At 45.8% G+C, this 19,640-nt stretch overlaps 1 protein-coding gene across 5 annotated transcripts in view; it reads left to right on the top strand.

The window, feature by feature from the left end:
• LOC111863106 (rab11 family-interacting protein 4A) overlaps positions 1-19,640 on the top strand; it is a 144,802-nt gene that overhangs the window by 46,846 nt on the left and 78,316 nt on the right. For all 5 annotated transcript variants that reach the window (XM_023849136.2, XM_023849134.2, XM_023849135.2 and 2 more), the window contains one exon: positions 16,187-16,415. In XM_023849136.2, coding sequence (XP_023704904.1) covers positions 16,187-16,415 — 229 coding nt within the window. The remainder of the gene's footprint in view (positions 1-16,186; positions 16,416-19,640) is intronic.

The following is a 19,640-nucleotide window of genomic DNA, read 5'->3' as shown; positions in this document are numbered from 1 at the left end:
GTTTTTATACGGGTTGTGACTGATTCAGTTTGGGGGGCAATACTCCCCGACCACTCTTCTGAAAGAAACACCGTATCTGGCCCCTGATGGTGTTCTATAAACTAAATTTGGCCCTCGAGATGTATTAGGTTGGCCAACGCTGATCTAGACAGTCGGCTCAAAGATGGCGGTAAGGTTGTCAGCTTTACGCTCTGGCCGCGCTTTACTCCCCAGGAAAATTGTTTAATTAATTCCTGGTACTCATTTGTGTTAGAGGCTGAGTAAACGGGCCTAGTGCGGCTGGAAGGATTAGGTCAACTGAAAAAATCCAATGACCTCAACGGGACTTGAACCCCCGACCTTCCGGCTTGTAGCATTACTGGAAGAGATTCGTGGAGAAATGAAGAGGACATTGAATTCTGGTAATGCTTACCACCATTCAGTCCAGAACCTTCTGTCTTCCTCAGAGTGAAACCAAGTTTTACAACAGTTTGTAAGTTGTAATCGAAGAATCATAACATAAAGATAGCTAACAGATGGATTTGAAAATGCAGCAACTGTGAAACATTTGGGAACGAGAGTAACAAATCAAAATTTAATTTAGGAGGAAATTAAGAGGAGACTGAATTCGGGCAATGCTGGCTAATTCAGTTCAGAACCTTTTGTCTTCTCGTCTCCTGTCCAAAAACATAAAAAAATATACAAAACTATAAATTTTCCTGTAGTTTTGGATTGATGAAAATTGGTCTTTGACATTAATGAATGGAGACTGAGGGTGTTTGAGAACAGGGTGCTGTGGAGAGTATTTGGACCGAAGAGGGATGAAGTGACGGGAGGTTGGAGGAAGTTGCATAATGAGGAGCGTCATAATGTTTACTCTTCTCCAGATGTAATCAGAATGATCAAGCGAAGAAGAACGAGATGGGCAGTGAATGTAGCACGCTTTGGAGAGACGAGAAATTCATACAGGGGTTTGATGGGAAAGCCAGAAGGAAAGAGATCATTAGGAATAACTATGCGCGGATGGAAGAATAATAATAATAAAATTGATCTTAGAGAAATGGGATGGGGTATGCACTGGGTTCATCTGGCACAGGATAGGACCAATGGAGGACTCTTGAGAACACAGTAATGAACCTTCGGGTTCCATACAATGCTGGGAAGTTTTTGAGTAGCTGCACAATTGGCGGCCTCCCAAGAAGGGCTTACCCCACTCACTTACTTAATTAAAGATGTTTTTCACGGCAGCTTTGGTTGCTGATAGTCGTTGGAACGTACGAACGGATTATCCAGATGTTTTTCTGTCTGGCATGCTTCTGTGCTGCTCACATGCCGGAGAGAGAATTTGTCAGACAACCCCATTAGTTGAATGCCAGTGGTGCAGCTGCTAGCCATGTTGTGTGCAGATCCAGGTAGGTCTTGTGAAATGTACACAAAATGGTTTGTGCTTCTCTTGCCGAGTTTTTCCTTTGTTTGGGAAGGCACTTGAACGCCTTCTCTCTAGTCAGTTGGCTGACGTCACACTGACTCACGCCCCCAACAAAACAGCATCATCTTTCAGGGAAGCTCTGCACTTCAATACCGTGTTCCAACCGGAAGTAGCTTGAATTTCAGTTCTGCATTGTCTTCGGAACACTTACCTTACCTACTCAGACGGCTTTGAGCTCCCTGCAAAACGTGATACACCATTTCGGAGTAAGCGCACTTAGCAATTCTGCTGTTCGTTTGTTGCAGTTACGAGCACGAGTATATTGTTTGCGAAACTAGTGGACATTGAGGTAAATGTGAAGTTGTCCCTGAAGGCGTATGGGGGAATGGATGTATAGAGCCACATTTTCTTGACCTCGGCATTAGTTGGAATTGAGTGGTCGGCTTCACGCCCCCAGGCAAAGAACCCCCGGTACCCATTGGATAGGAGGTTGGGTGGACCCCAGAGCCGGTCTGGACGACGTGGAGAAGAGAAAATTCTTGACCATACCGGGACTCGAACTCCGATCCCTCGGTTGTCTAGCCCGTAGTCAGTCGCTATACCGACTGAGCTATCCCGGCTTCTACTAGTGGACAGTAGCGTAGAGCATATAGGTAGTCTTTGTCCTGTTTTTCTAACGATGTCCGTTAAAATTTCAACGGAAAGCCGTTCATTTTTTTTATATGAAGTAAGTCTGTATCCTCAGTGACGTTTTAGCGTATGCGCAGATTTAGCCTGTCTTGGAAAATTATTCGATATCTTCATGTATCATCTCCTTTATTCCTTTCGTACCTTTATCTCATTCCCTTCTTTCTTCCTAGCTTCTTTATTTTATCTTTTATTTGAACATCATACCGCCGTTCATATCCCCATTCTTTCTTTCTTTCTTTCTTTTTTTCCTCTCCTTTACATTAAAACAGTTCGTGTAAACATGACTAAGGTTTTCGTAATTAAACAGTGTACCGTCAGAAGGAGGGATCACATGAATTAGAAAGGATTTCAGAGGAAGCGGTCGAGGCGTACTATCCCACTATCCCGGTATTTACGCGGATGAACGAACAAAAACCACGAAAACCCTCTGTCAGGATAGTTGGTGTAAAAAGCAATCCCTGTAGCAGGCCAAGGAGGCCCATAGGGTTTTAAGACGTTGAGGCTTCCACATTTTCTAGACAGTCGGCTCACAGATGGTGGTGAGTTTGTTAGTCTTACGCGCCGGCCGCCTTTTACCCCCAGGAAGATTCCTGGTACTCATTTCTGTTACAGACCGAGTCGACCCTAGGACCATAGTGCGACATGAAAGATTAGGTAAATTGAAAAAGAAAACACCTCATAAGGACTCGAACCCACGATCTTCCAGCTTGTAGCATAGTGCCTCAAACAACTACGCTACCGCGTGCCCCCAGACGGTGCCCCCGCCAAAATCTGAACCGATCAGCTCCCGAATACGGGAAAACTGTGGGATATTACGCTAGGAAATGTGTCGTGCAGGTATCGGGTCAGCTGACACACTTAGCGTGACTGCCTATGTCTGCTTTTGTTTAATTACTACTGACATCACAGACTGCAGGGTCGAACGCAACGTGTAATTTTAAATGGTCCTATGGGTTAAATACCCCGTCTCATGTACAAAGAGCCGAGTCATGGAAATAGTAGACCGAAGTTCCATTATCGTCATTTNCCCCCCGCCACCACAACAACGTAGAAATGAAAGCTGTTTACATAACAATATCTGAGCCAACCCGCCGGTGTGTGTTGGAGACATTCCCACTCCTTAATGAGATTTTCTTTGTCACCTCAGCACACATTTCTGTGAGCACTAAATTTCGCACGGGAGTGAAATGCACTTCGCATGTTTTGTAGCTTTCATTTACTGAAGTCAGGTCAGTGGTGGAGCCTTTATGTTAACAGTGCTAGCCAAAATTACGAAAAGTAATACATTACTTCCTTGGTTCAGTGATACTCCATATATTGGCAGGAGAAGCAGTCAGATAATGAATCTTTTGCCGGCCGCTTGTAGGCAGCCCATTGCAGGCGTTGTTAGCCAGTTTCTTCCGGCTTAACCTATCCGTTTGTGAGCGCAGGCGCAATTAGATTAGATGTATTACGGGGTTGAGCGGTGGAGGGCGTGCCTGACGTTCCGAGCCACCATGTAAGCCAAACGAGGAATGTAAACACACTTGAGTTGTGTCAGAATGTGGATACCACTTCTGAAAACGTCACGTTTCACTGCTGGTTCGGGCCTTATTATTTCAGTGGTTCTGACCAGAGCCCGGATTTTGATGACCTGAAAATATTTAAAAAATTACTTATAAAATGAGCGAAAAAATCCAGAAAAATGACCTAAAATATGACCCAAAAATGTAATATGCAGAGCCCGGATTTTGATGACATGAAAATATTCAAAAAATGACCTATAAAATGACCGAAAAAATCCAGAAAAATGACCTAAAGGAGAAAAGAAAGAACACTTCGCTTCCATGTTGTTCACATTTCAGAAAACATATGAAGAAAAAGTTCCTAAAATGGCAAAAAATGACAAGAAATACCCTTATAAGTCCAAAAATTTACCAAAAAATTACCCCCAAAATGAAAAAAAATGACCTTAAACCTAAAAATGTCAAAAAATGACAAAAATTACCTATAAGATTTACTTTTCTGTAACCAGCAGCTCATATCCAAGATTTATATATTTAAGAGCATTGCATAGGATACAAGGAAAAAAGATGACATGTCATCAAAATGCGGGCCCTGGTTCTAACATACTAGGCCTGTATTGCCTAATGAGGCCTGGGAAACAGAGAGCATTCTTATTCTCTGTGTAAAAAGTCTGTAAGAATGCATCATCATCAGATATTTCTGACAATGCAGCGATAGGCTTCGCACATATACATATGTACAAAGTAAAAAAAAAAAAGGTAATGGTTTCACTGTAACAGGCCGTGAAGGCCCATAGGGTTCTGAGATGTCGAGGCTTCCACATTTTCTAGACAATCGGCTCACAGTTGGCTTAAACTTGGCGGCGGTCAGGCTTACGACTGTTCGGCTGACTTAACAGCAATTTCAGAGAAGTTGCATAAGTCAAGGCATAACCTCCTGCACAAGCCCGCATTGACAGGAAACCTCTGTGTATATCTTATAAATGTTGCTTAGTGCAGTGCAGTGCAGTGACAAAGGGTGCACAGAGTCCATAGTGACCTGGACGCCGTGACAGCGCCCCTCCCTCGCCGAAAACGAGGCCCCATTTATAAACAAGAGCATATATTGGAGAGAATACAAATCTTGGTTATGTATCTCGAGGAGACTGAAGCCAGGATTGACTGTGCTGGCGAAGGCCACCAGTAATTTAATCGACCGACTGTCATAAACAGAAGACTATATGTGCTGTAGTTCTAGTGATCTATATAGTGTGTGTAAATCAGACTGTGGTAGTTATTTGTAGTTACTAGAAGCCGGAAGGTTGCGGGATCGAATCCCGATGAGGTGGATTTTTTCAGTTTACCCAATCCTTCCATCCGCACTATGGCTCTGGGGTCGACTCAGCCCCTAACAGAAATGAGTACAAGGAATATTCTTGGGGGTAAAGGGCGGCTGGCGCGTAAGGCTGACAACCTCACCGCCATCTGTGAGCCCATTGTCTAGAAAATATGGGATCCTCAACATATCACAACCCTATGGACCTCCACGGCCTCTTACAGGGATAGCTTTACTTACTTTTAGTCATAAGCGTTCAGTAAATCCAGTTATGAATCCGAACTCCGTGTCTAGTCACTAACACGTGACAAAATATAAATGTGCATCAGGGTCAGTTAGCTGGAAATTCACAAAGAACACATGTAAAGATGAAATTAGTCACGTTCCACAGAATCAGAGCAAACCTTGGGGAATTTGTGTGAAATCTGAGGCGAAAGCTGAAGTGTTACGAGCCGCGAGAAAGCACGCGTCGTTTCTTTGCGGTGGCCTTGTTGTTTCTGTGAGGCAAGTACTGAGTGAGAAAACGCTGTGTTACGTTCCAGTTGCATATAGCACACAAACAAATGCCAATTACGTCCGGTTCGTTAAACTTCAGTAACAACCCAAATACACCTGTTGATCATTAGGATGTGTTACATTCATTTCGCTTAAAACTCCAATTTACAGCGCGTTTTGAAACTTGGAGCCGGTTACCTCTCTCGATGTAGGGATGGGCTACAGGCTGGCTGGCCAGGTTTCCATTCCCGGCAAGGCAGTATTTTTCCTACTCCACAGCGTCAAAATCGACCCTCGAGCACACCTAACTTCCTGTCCAGTGGGTGTCTGGGGCTCTTTCAACGGAGGAAAAGCGGCCGGGGCGTAAAGCCGATCACTTACCCGCCTCTACTCTTGAGGTGAAGAATGGTGGAGCTATACCTCCACTCCCTATACGTCTTCATGGAATCGTGTTTAATTAAGCACAGGGATAACTTTGACTTTGCCTATATAAAGATACCCAGTATCTCAGTGATGTAACTAAAATTATCACGTGTAGGGGGAGTGCGTGACTTATAGACGGGGTTTGGATTGGGTGATTAGATTTATGGACACCGTATACACAGCATTTGGAACTACAGGCGATACAGCGCCATCGCAGATCTCCGCAGTTTACAGTTCACTGTTGCAAACACACTAGGGTTCTCAGTCTTCATTAGTCGTATCCTGGCAACGGATTTCTGTCTCACTGTCACTGCAGCACACACGAAGTCTTCTTTTCACAGCCTAATTCCTTTCTTGCCGGTCACGGTAGCCGAGCGGTCTAAGGCATGCACTGTCTTCGCTCGCTCGGAAGCCGGGATCGTGGGTTCGAATCCAACTCAGGGCATGGATGTTTGTGTGCATTTTTCTGTGTTTGTCTACAGGTAGAGGCCTTGCGACGAGCTGATCACTCGTCCAAGGAGTCCTACAGTATGTGTAAGATCTAGTAAACCGAAGTGAAACGGAGAGTTTCATGGAGGTAGGCCTAGGCCCAAATTGGGGCTGTAGCGCCACAGGAAAAAAAAATCCTTTGTTACCATTTCTTCTCAATCACCTTCGACTGTCGACTCCCTCAGTTCTATTCCTCTGCTTCCAAGCTCATATCCTGGCAGGCTGGGGTCTCGAAACAAAACTATTTCTTCTCAACTCTTCTTTATAACTGCGTTGCACGGACCACGCAGAAAACACAGCCTCGCTTTTGTTGAAGCGTGTTTACAGCGTCGTTGCATAGCAACGGAAGTTATTCGATTGTTGCTTGCGTATTCTTTGCCGCGGGAATGTGTTTAGCGAGCAATTGCCTAGCAATGGACGGCTCCTCTGATTTCACTATTCCGACTTTCGGGCGCCATGTCACAGTATTTCCGTCAGAATGTTCTATATGTGGTTCTCCTGTTCATGTCAGTACAGTTTCCAACGACTCACCACATTTACGTCTCATACACGGGGGATGGGGGGGGGGCGCAGAACGCGACGTTTTAAAAATTTTAGAATTGACTTGCGGTACGCATTTGAATGAAACTTGCACAAGTTGTGTAGAACATATCTGAGTATTTGCACAGACAGCCTGATTCATGCTGGTTACTTTCTTGGCTTACTCTACAGCCCTGAAAATGGAAGAGACATGTTTCTCCGGAACGTCGGTTGACATACCGGACTGCACGGTGTTATATTTCAGAAGAACTCATCGGTAAAAAATTTAGTTTTTAAATTTTGGTGAGTCGACATACCTCACAAAAATGATAGGCTACGGTATAGATGACCGGGATTCGATCCCTGACAGGAGCAAGAATTTTTCTCTTTGACACCACTGTCTCTAGACAGGCTTTGTGACCCAGATGGGCGTAAAGAACCCGGTTCTTGAAGATTACCACACACTTCCATCTGGTGGAGCGATTGAAATGAGTGCTTTACCACACTTTCTCTATATGCTTTCGTGCTGCCACGGGAAAAACTTTATATTAATACACATCATCATGGTAATTGAGTCACCTGTACACAGCCTTGATGCTTTGTTTCGGGCATAAGAACGAAATGGACCTTTGTGAGCGCATGTATTATGTGCACTGAGTCAGGCATTTGCGCAATCAAATTGTTAAAATAGCTGGAGTAAAACTAGGTGCTCCGTGGTGAGACTTGAGTCATCAGGCAGTGCTAGGAATCCTAAGGCTTTTTTTAAATATCATATGTTCTCACAGCGGTGTGGAGAGTTCTGGGATATAACAGCGTGTAAAGGTAAAAAAGATAGATGAAGTTATCCCTGTGCTTAACTAATTGAGCACTACACCGTGAAGACGTATGGGGGAGTGGATGTATAGATCACGTTTTCTTGACCTCGGCACTAGTTGGAGGTGGCCCTGGGGTCGACTTATTCTAACAGAAATGAGTACCAGGAATCTTCCTGGGCGTAAAGGGCGGCTAACAACCTTACCGCCATCTGTGAGCCGATTATCTAGAAAATGTAAGAGCCTCGACGTCTCACAACCCTATGGAACTCCACGGCCTGTCGCAGGGATATAACGGCGCATAGTCCGTTAAAAGTCAGCCGACGTTTTGGAGGAACATGTCGCCTTACTCCAAGGATCGAAGAAACCAGTATGGAGGGGGTAGCAAGCTGAGTTATTCCGTTGTTTGCCTGGAATAACTGAGGAACTCTACGAAAAATCTCAGTCAGGATAATCGGTATGTCTGCCGAGATTCGAACGAGGTACATCCAGAATCCAAGTCAGGGGCGTTACTGCTTAAGTCAAGTCGCTCGGTCGAAATATCCCTCAGTCGCTAAGTAAGCATCTGGTAGGGGCGGGGAGGGGGGGAGAGACTTTGAGCACGAAGAATGTTAAGGTGGCGGCGTGTGGAACTACATTTAGGGGCCATAAGGTTCATTTCTCGCCACGTGTGCATCATGAATCAGGACAGCCGTAACGCGGAACGGGATGTACCAGTCAACAGACCCAACTATAGAGGAAGTGTCAAAGGTCAAGCCGACATCTGGTGCCTTGGAAGAAACACTCGAAGTATGGCGTGACCTGACACATCCTGCTTCCTAAAATCAGTTTGTAGTCCTACCCCCACTAAGGCAGTTCTTGACAGCCTGCAGCACTCCGATAGAAACCGTCGAATGACGAAAATACGGTGCCGTATAATTAATGCCTTTTCTTTTAAATTAATAATTATGATAATTTGGCCCTTCAAGCTACTTAACAAATTACAGCTGGTTCTTAGTTTGGGCGACCGCCTCTGTGGTCTAGTGGCCAGAGTTCCTGGCTACAGATCCAGAGGCCCAGGGTTTGATTCCCGGTGCTACCAAATTTTCTGGGAAGTAGTGGGTCTGGACCAGGGTCCACTCAGCCTCGTGAGGATAATTGAAGAGCTATTTAAAGGAAATAGCGGCTCCGGTCTAGAAATCCGAGATTAACGGCCGTGGGGATCCGTTCCGCTGACCACGCGACACCCTCTATCCGCTAAAGTTGGCACTAACTTCGCCGACAAGCGGCGGTCGCTCGGTCGGTATAGTTCTCTTGCGGACTATAGGCCACGGAGTGTTTTTATTAGTTTGGGCATTTTCTATCGTTTTGAATTTTCTCAAACACTGCATTTCGGAAACTGGATCTGTTTCCGTCACAGTGTGTAAGGGATATGTTCCTAATCATTTGGAGCCCCTTAACAGGTGAAGTTGTTCCTGTGTTTGATTAATTAATCATCACGCCAGGAATATGTCTTGGTAAGTGGCGGTATAGTTCCATTATTCTTAAGCACGGCATTAGATGTTGGTGAGTGGTCAGCTTCGCGCCCCTGCCGATTTACCCCGGGGGAAGAGCCGCCGGTACCAATCGGATAGGAGGCTGGGTGGGTCCCAGAGTAGGTCTGCGCGCTGAAGAGAAAAATCTCTTGCCCCTGCTGGGAATCGAACCCCCTTCGTTCAGCTCGTAGCCCGTCCCTGTACCTTCACCCTCCCTTATAGGTCTTCATGGTGTGGTGCTTAATTAATTAACCACAGAGAAAAGTGAACTGTATCTTATGATATTTTTATGTTCAATACGTTGTGTTCTGAGTCAGGATAGCTCAGTCGGTATAGTGACTGGCTACGCGCAGGACGACCGAGTGAACGAAGTTCGAGTCCCGGTAGGTCAATATTTTTCTCTTATTCACGTCGTCCAGACCGGTTCCGGTGTCCACCCAGCCTCCTATCCATTGGGTAAAGCGGCCGGGACGTGAAGCTGACCATTCACCTGAAAGTATTGCCGAGTAAAAAATTCGTGGATCTACGCATTCGCTCCCATATACTCCTTTATGGCATAGTTGCCTGTTTGGTTAAGCACAAGGACAACTTTTGTAGAATAATTGTTTGACATGCCGAAACGAGACAGGTCTATTATTAGGAAAGTGAAGATGTTGGATAGTTCACAGCCTTCTATAGCATGGATTCTCTCACCGGCTCGCCCACGGCGTACACATGCTGACTGCGAGGTTGGTGACAGGGAAGGTCATATTGCGTACATATGAATCACGCTTTCGTGGGCTGACGGAACCACCCGTGGGCACGGGCTGTAACTGCATTACCGTGTACATAGAAAAATGACCCAAAAAGGGAGGGAAATAAGTTGCACCCACATCCGACGGAGCCGACTGGCGGGGTGACATTAACAGCCCGTAATTCTGTTTGTTTGATTTAGGATAGATCAATTAAGAAATGAGTTCAGTATTGTTCCCTTCATATGAAAGCGTTACACAGTGTAGACAGAAGTGGGGAGTCCACTACTCACAGCAACACTGACAAGCTTCTTGTGGTTATGAATCCCTTCAAAATCGTTATGTGTCGCTCGGTATCATCTTCCGGCGCCTTTCAGTGTTATAATTTACACAGCTGAGACAGCGTTGTTAAATAGTACCCGTAACTCCGTCAGGATCAAGTCCGCATAAACCTCGGTCCCACGCCTTGACAAATGTTTATGTACTTTTAGGTGTACTTTATAACGTAAGAAAGGGTTCTGATGATGGTGTATAATATTAAGAATTACTTGGTTTTTGGATTTTGTCCACCGTCCGGTATTCTAGAAACTAGAAAACGTGTTTCGGAAGGTGGGTCTGTTTCCGTCCTCAGATGAGGGGAAGGCGCCTACTCAGTTGGGTCTCTTGGAAAGAGCTAACCTCAGTTTCTTTCTAAGGGACCAAAATGAGTAGTTGTCTTCCCCCACTTCACCTGAGGATGGAAACAGACCCAGCATCCGAAACGTTGTGTTTTCTAGTTTCTAGAATACCGGACGATGGACAGAGTCCAAAAACCCAGTAATTCTGAAGAAATAAAGCTTTACACGCAAGGCATGTCTGGCTATCTTTTACCTGATATCAGGGCCAAAACATTTGGATGTGAAAGACGTTCACTAAAATTTGTGCGATTGCAATTTTCAACCATACAGACTCATAAAATTCACTTTATTGAACATCATAAATGGAATTCTTAATGTATGCCATAAACCCTAAATATCAAATTTTATGAATAGTCTTAAAGTAATATTAATAACCTGCAAATTGGATGAAGTAAAGTTGTCCCAGTACTTACCTAATTGAACACTACGCCATAAAGGCGTGTGGGGAGTGGATGTATAGATCCACATTTTCTTGACCTCGGCACTAGTTGGAGGTGAGTGGTCAGCTTCACCCCCCAGCCGCTTTACCCCCGGGGACAGGACCCCCGGTACCCATTGGATAGGAGGTTGGGTGGGTCTGGACGTTATGGATAAGTGAAAATTCTTGACCCCACCGGGATTCGAACTCCGACCTCTCGTTCGTCCAGTCCGTAGCCAGTCACTACACCGACTGCGCTATCCCGGAGCACATACTTTCTACTCTTGTTTTCATGAAGGGGTCGTGCTTGTCCGTCTACTTACAAATCTGCCGGTTAATGGGAATGAAAGTTAACATGAGAAATATCGGCCGCAGGTGGGACGAGGAACTTAATTTGATACGAAACTGCAGTCTAACGTTATAATCTGTCAGAATCTTCATAAACATTTCAGCCCATAGAGAACGACACCGCCACATGTGATCATTTTCTCAAGAGCTGTATTTTTGTTACAAGGAAAGCCATTAACAGTAGTCACTAAAAGGTAAAGCTATCCCTCTAACAGGCCGTGAAAGCCCATAGGGTTGTGATACATCGAGGCTCCCACATTTTCTAGACAGTCGGCTCACAGATGGCGGTAAGGTTGTCAGCCTTACGCGCCGGCCGCCCTTTGCCCCCCAAGAATATTCCTGGTACTCATTTCTGTTAGAGGCTGAGTCGACCCCAGGGCCATAGTGCGGCTGGAAGGATTAGGTCAATTGAAAAACAAAAATCCACCTCATCGGGACTCGAACCCGCGACCTTCCGTCTTGTAACATGGTGCATCAACCAAGTACGCTACCGCGTGCCCCCCTATATAAGTACTTGATGAAATGTAAGGAAATTCGATTGTTCTCAGTATTCAAATAATGTACCGTGTTGTTTAGTGTTGCCAACACGAGATTTAAAGCGCAATAAATGGATATCAAGACTGCGTACTGCGTACTGCGTACAAACACGTAAGTAAAGATAACATAAGGCCGCGCCATAGCTCAAGCGGTTAGTCGCTGGCTTCCCACCGCGGCGGCCCGGGTTCGATCCCGGGTCTGGTCAAGCGGGATTTGTGGTGGACAAAGTGGCGCTGGGGCGGGTTTTCTCTGAGTACTTTGGTTTCCTCTGCCAATTTTTATTCTACCAAATTCTCCATCATCATAATCACCCGGGGCAGGTTACAAATAGGCAAATCAGTGGCCGCCGTGCCGAGTGGACCCAGTAGGATTTCAGCCCCCACTACTTACTTACTCATGGAGCTGAGCCCTTCTGGAGGAGCCGCCAATTCTGCAGCTACTCAAGAATTTCCCAGCATTTTATGGAACCCGAAGATTCAATACCGTGTTCACAAGAGCCCTCCAGTGGTCCCTGTCTTGAGCCAGATCAATCCCATCAATACCATCCCATCCTATCTCTCAGAGATCCATTTTAATATTGTCCACCCATCTACGCCTTGGTCTTCCCAGTGATTTCTTTCTTTCTGGCTTTCCCACCAATATCCTATAAGCATTCCACGTCTCCCCCATTCGTGTTACATGCCCTGCCCACCTCATCCTCCTTGACTTGATCATTCTAATTATACTTAGAGAAGAGTACAAGTTATGAAGCTCCTCATTGTGCAGTTTTCTCCAACCTCCTGTCACTTCATCTCTCTTCGGTCCAAATATTCTCCTCAACACCCTGTTCTCAAATACCCTCAGTCTATGTTCCTCCCTTAATATCAGAGACCAAGTTTCACACCCATACAAAACCACAGGCAAAATTATAGTTTTGTATAGTCTAATTTTTATGTTTTTGGACAGCAGACGAGAAGACAAAAGGTTTTGGACTGAATGGTAGCAAGCGTTACCCGAGTTCAATCTTGTAATTTCCTTCTGAATCAGGTTTCGATCTGTTATCTTTGTTTCCAAATATCTGAACTGTGCCACATTTTCAAAACATTGTTTCCTATGTTTATGTCATGATATTGCCCTGCATTTTTTGTGACGAGACAGCAACATATACTTAGTTTTCTCAGTCTCCTGCTGGTGCGATGCCACCTCCAGCCCATCTGACCTCCTGTACTCCCGCTAAATCTAACTTATATTTTAAGATTTCTTCTGCCACTGCCCTGAGCGAACCTGCCCTATACAAACTTCGTACATTCCAAGTGCCAAATCTCATATACATTTTCATTAGCTTATGTCGTTTATCCACGGAATCCGTCCAGGTCCGAGGCTCTGTGTTCATTTTCGTAACAAAGTAATTTTTTACGGCGAGGAGTTGTTAGCACCACGCCCAACACCCAAGCTGGAGGGCCACCCCTTGTCGGATGTCCGCGGCTGCTTATTCAATATATTCACAGCTTCCCTCCAAAACTGGAGGGCGTCTCCTCCATCCTGTAACCGCACCATGCAAGAACACCAGCAATGTTGTTCATATACATTCTTAATTATAATGTACTACCAGTAAAGGAACTGTACAGGTATTACCAGTTTACGAAGGATGGAAAACAATTGACGCCAGCACCAGCAGGCGCTAAGAACGACATCTGGTCTTTCTTAGGAACAAGCAAGCTACTTGTAACTTGTAGACCCAGAACAGAACAGGAAGTAACCCCCTGCGTTTTCTGGGAATTTCAATGCTTAACTTCGGCGGTACAACTCTTTGAAAATTTGAGACTTGACAGATACGACTCGCAATAATTTTCGGAGAGGCGTGCCGAGCGATCGTTAGTGTACCTTTATTTGTTTGAGAGCTGTCAGAGGGACCATCTAGTACTTAGGCCCAAATTTACTTGGATCTCGTTAGGGATTGGCGGAATGTAAATGAGAGTAACACCCCAATTTTAGGTTCAGCCAATCAGCGAAATTCAGAGGAGAGGAAACCGGGCGTTCTCGGAACCGTCAGGACTTCTGCCTCTCCGGAGAAGTCAGTCGTCTTAGTGAGTAACAGGAGTGGCATCGCGACATTCGGACCTCCAGGACATTAAATCGGTGTTGGTCGAGTCCGGTACACAAATTCAACAGTGCTACAGCCTTGTAATAGGTAATTCTAGTTCACATCTGCGGTAAAGAGCGACAGTGTTGAGTGAAGTGTGTGCCAAGTGTTCTCTATCTCCTTGTGCGAGCAAGGCCCAGAAGTCGCCCTGAGACAGAATCTTGTCCTACCAACTGAGCAGTCGAAACTCCAAACGCCCACCTATCCACGTCCCCACTTTTGTTTACCCCGTTCCAAATTCGTGGATTGCACCCCACTGGCGCCCATACCTATTCAAATTCAGAGTAAATCCCACCCCCTACCCTGAACCAGACAGCAACGAGGAAGCGGCGGATCAAAGTGGAGGAGCTNGGTTCAGCCAATCAGCGAAATTCAGAGGAGAGGAAACCGGGCGTTCTCGGAACCGTCAGGACTTCTGCCTCTCCGGAGAAGTCAGTCGTCTTAGTGAGTAACAGGAGTGGCATCGCGACATTCGGACCTCCAGGACATTAAATCGGTGTTGGTCGAGTCCGGTACACAAATTCAACAGTGCTACAGCCTTGTAATAGGTAATTCTAGTTCACATCTGCGGTAAAGAGCGACAGTGTTGAGTGAAGTGTGTGCCAAGTGTTCTCTATCTCCTTGTGCGAGCAAGGCCCAGAAGTCGCCCTGAGACAGAATCTTGTCCTACCAACTGAGCAGTCGAAACTCCAAACGCCCACCTATCCACGTCCCCACTTTTGTTTACCCCGTTCCAAATTCGTGGATTGCACCCCACTGGCGCCCATACCTATTCAAATTCAGAGTAAATCCCACCCCCTACCCTGAACCAGACAGCAACGAGGAAGCGGCGGATCAAAGTGGAGGAGCTAGGCAAGGCCAACGCAGCCGTGGATACCACCCAGCAGCAGTAACGACCACTACGGGGAAGGCAGGTGACCGACCCAGAAACCGGCGGGCAGCGATCGACACATGACANACATTCTTAATTATAATGTACTACCAGTAAAGGAACTGTACAGGTATTACCAGTTTACGAAGGATGGAAAACAATTGACGCCAGCACCAGCAGGCGCTAAGAACGACATCTGGTCTTTCTTAGGAACAAGCAAGCTACTTGTAACTTGTAGACCCAGAACAGAACAGGAAGTAACCCCCTGCGTTTTCTGGGAATTTCAATGCTTAACTTCGGCGGTACAACTCTTTGAAAATTTGAGACTTGACAGATACGACTCGCAATAATTTTCGGAGAGGCGTGCCGAGCGATCGTTAGTGTACCTTTATTTGTTTGAGAGCTGTCAGAGGGACCATCTAGTACTTAGGCCCAAATTTACTTGGATCTCGTTAGGGATTGGCGGAATGTAAATGAGAGTAACACCCCAATTTTAGGTTCAGCCAATCAGCGAAATTCAGAGGAGAGGAAACCGGGCGTTCTCGGAACCGTCAGGACTTCTGCCTCTCCGGAGAAGTCAGTCGTCTTAGTGAGTAACAGGAGTGGCATCGCGACATTCGGACCTCCAGGACATTAAATCGGTGTTGGTCGAGTCCGGTACACAAATTCAACAGTGCTACAGCCTTGTAATAGGTAATTCTAGTTCACATCTGCGGTAAAGAGCGACAGTGTTGAGTGAAGTGTGTGCCAAGTGTTCTCTATCTCCTTGTGCGAGCAAGGCCCAGAAGTCGCCTGAGACAGAATCTTGTCCTACCAACTGAGCAGTCGAAACTCCAAACGCCCACCTATCCACGTCCCCACTTTTGTTTACCCCGTTCCAAATTCGTGGATTGCACCCCACTGGCGCCCATACCTATTCAAATTCAGAGTAAATCCCACCCCCTACCCTGAACCAGACAGCAACGAGGAAGCGGCGGATCAAAGTGGAGGAGCTAGGCAAGGCCAACGCAGCCGTGGATACCACCCAGCAGCAGTAACGACCACTACGGGGAAGGCAGGTGACCGACCCAGAAACCGGCGGGCAGCGATCGACACATGACAACTAAGAGGACAGTTATAAGTGGCGCCAAACAAAGGGGCCACACAGAACACATAGTTAGCAGCAGTTAAAATCCGCAACCTGAGGACACTCCATGCCGTGGTGACAAGGGACCCACCTAACATGGACTAGTGACTAAGCGAATTTAAATTAAAAAGAAAATAACATACGTACACTCGTATCTGACCTTATTTTATCCCTCGTTTGTTGCAGTTGGCAGCGAGACAATGATGGCGCCGAGCGTGTACCAACCGCAGCAGCACGACCACTTAGTGGCATCCAACGTGGGCCATAAACAGTCGCCACTACCGCCACCTAGCTTTGTGCTGACATCTAGTAGTAGAGAGGAGGAGTCTCCGGGCAGTCCTCATAGTCTTATTATGGCTGATGATGTGGATTCGGCTATAGGCGACAGTGGCTCACCGGACATGAATGGAAAAAGGTAACGTAGATCTATTACTAATGTTATATTTTAGCGTCCTGTTGCACTGATTTAAGTCCATGATTTATTTAATCCGTCTTGCAGTGCATACACTCATTTAACTCCTTCTCTCCCTCGCACTACATGTTTCGGCATAATAATGCCATCTTCAGGTGCTTACTTATCCACGTCAAACCAGTTCATTGCATGCCATGTTCACACATTAAAATAACTAAAATATGTATCTATCATATACATTGTCAAACGTTAAAATATTAAAATTGTTCAGGATACCACATCGCTACGTCGCCCCTCACTACGTCAGTCACGCCCATTCTCCTTTGTTGGAGCACTCCTTCACTATCTTGTGTGTTGTGCTTTTGTTGTGTCGTGCTCCTGCGACTGCGTGTGTTATACTGAACAGTATACTGAACCATAACAGCTATAATAACGATGAAAAGGTTTGAAATATTGGGGGAATTACCGAAATGTAACACAGAGACACGAAGTGAGCACATGCTGTTGGAAAAATGGCGCCGATAGACTTGCTGGACGCAGGGTTGCCACAAACCTTTAATGTGTAAAAAAAAGCGCAGTAAAACGAGGAATTCCATTATGATGAAGTGCACCAACCAGCGGCATTTGGGCCCCATGCGTCAGAGCGAAATGAAATGGACCTTACCTGTTAGATAATCCGGCCCGTTCTCAGAATTCTGATATGGGATGTAAAGTCCGCCTGAAGGCGTCCTGCGCCATGAGGCGACATGTGTATCTGTAGATAAACATGAGTGCCCTTGAGATCACATCCCGCTGCGTGTGCGCGCACACACACACCTCTCGTCAATAACCGACACGTCATTTGCATACGGCGGCTTCTAACTCAGCATCATTTACATTTAAGTAGGTAGGCAGGCGAATATCGCCCTTGTTGAGAGGTTGTGCAATTCCTGGCGATACAGTTGCTCTTAGGGCGAGACCACACCAAGGAAACTGGCAACCGCAACGCAATCGCAATTTGCGAGATAACAATTCTCGGAAATTGCTGTTGCGTTGCGGTTGCCAGTTTCCTTGGTGTGTCCTCGTCCTTATACTTAAGAAGGACGAAAGCCATTTAACTAATATATAGCTGAAAATCAGTTCTCATTGCCAAGAAAAATTGTGCCGTTACTCAGTTATTTACTTACGAAAGCAGTCACTACCCAGCAATATTCATTCGTCTGTTCATCAGTGGCCCTACAGCCCTTTGTTTGTCCCTGGCCTCTTCTTCAGTTTCAATATCTTTTTTTACACAGCCGGTAGGACTCCTTGGACGAGTGATCAGCCCTTCGCTATGCCGCTACCTACACAGACAGAGAGGAAACACACATAGACATCGCATGGTTTGAGTGGTGTTCGAACCCAAGATCCCAGCGTTCGAGCGAGTGAAGACAGTTCATGCCTTAGACCGAGCGGCCACTGTGATCGGCTCCCGGCGCTATAGAACTGCATGTTCGTATCAGAACACGTACTGCATCACGAGTTAGCACTTTGCTGACCTTGGGTTCCACGGAAAGAGTCCGTGTACACTGCACATTAGTTTGTGTTCCTGCTTCCAATGGCGGAGGATTGCTGTTCGCATAAAGCTGACAGCTCACATCCCAACAGACACACAACTTGTTACACTGCTGTAAAGAAGAATTTGTCTGCGTCATCGGCTTCTTGCTTGTTTACTGCTTCCTTAACGATGGGCTCAGTATCTCAGACTACACAGTGTCGAATGTTACGGCAGTTTGCGAATGATGAATTGAAAATGATGTGGAAGGAACCGGTCTCTATCTAATTAGCTTTAGTCCGCAAGCGAACTATACCGACCGAGCGACCGCCGCTTATCGGCCAAGTTAGTGCCAACTTTAGCGGATAGAGGGTGTCGCGTGGTCAGCGCAACGAATCCCCACGACCGTTAATCTCGGGTTTCTAGACCGGAGCCGCTATTTCAATGAAATAGCTCTTCAATTATCATCACGAGGCTGAGTGGACTCCGTTCCAGACCCACTACGTCTCAGAAAATCTGGTGGGGCCGAAAATCGAACCCAGGACCTTAGGATCCGTTGGTAGGAACCATTAGACCACAGGGGCGGTCTTGAAACTGAGGAAAACTAAAAAAAACTCGGAATATCCGGTGTCCTGTTCGAGATTCGAAGTAATAACCTCCGGAATATGGGAGAGAAGTTACTCGGCAACGTATCGTTCTTGTTTTGCTCTTTATCATCCTTCGCTTTTATTTTCGTCATACGTTACTCCCTTCATCGTCTTAATTTTGTCGTCCATATCCTTGCTATCCTGTTTTTCGCCTTTGTCATTTGTGGTCTTGCTACTCCTCGCCCTTCGCACGGCCGTGTTTGGCCCCCCTCTACTGTTACAACTTTATAAACCCATAATAAAACAGGCCTCAGGGTTCCGTTTATGGGGAGAGTCCGCTGCAAAGCCCGTACCTGCAAACCAGAAGTTATACGACACAAAATCACGGTCTAAAATCCGTTTTCCGCGAGGGATTCGAACTCCTAGACCAGTGTGCGGCAACCTTTTTCTACTCGCGGCACACCATGAGGTATCCATGACTCAACACGGCACACCAAAATGTTATTCCCCTCAAAAGCGCTTGATATCAGACAATTAATAAAAATACGTAAGGCGATCAACTTATTACTATAATATTATTATATTATTGTTTTATTATCATTAAACAGAAATCGACTCGTGCATTTATTAACAATTAATGAACTTTGATTCACCGTAGAGTAATTCTACTCATACCTTCAATGTAATACTTGCGCCTGCGTAGCTGCACTGATCCGTGGTGGAATCGCTGACAACGCAAGTCTCATTTCTTCATCGATGGATTTGAGCCGCTCCCTCTTTGATGTCTTAATTTCAGTTAACGTCGAGAAGCCCAGTTTACTCAAATATGTAGTTGAAAATGGCAAGAACACATTAACTGCCATCTCGGAGATAGCCGGGTATCCACTCATTATTGCCAACCAAAACGTATCCAAAGGCACTTCGAGAAGTTTTAGTTTCAATGTTCTGTTTGCTTTTAAATCTGCGAGTTCCTCTTGTATATTAATCGGAAGATGTTCTGAATTCACAACAAATGGATCATGAACCCAGTCGAAATCTTGTACACTCTCTCCAAAATACTTATTGAATTTCTCCTGCAGCATTTCTAAACGTTCTTTAATTGTGTCCATCACCACTTTATTGCCGTCA

This window comes from Cryptotermes secundus, unplaced genomic scaffold (assembly GCF_002891405.2).
Source record: "Cryptotermes secundus unplaced genomic scaffold, Csec_1.0 scaffold2043, whole genome shotgun sequence".
Lineage (NCBI taxonomy): Eukaryota > Metazoa > Arthropoda > Insecta > Blattodea > Kalotermitidae > Cryptotermes > Cryptotermes secundus.
The sequence above is the reverse complement of the archived record's forward strand: the minus strand, read 5'-3'. Positions and strand labels throughout refer to the sequence as shown.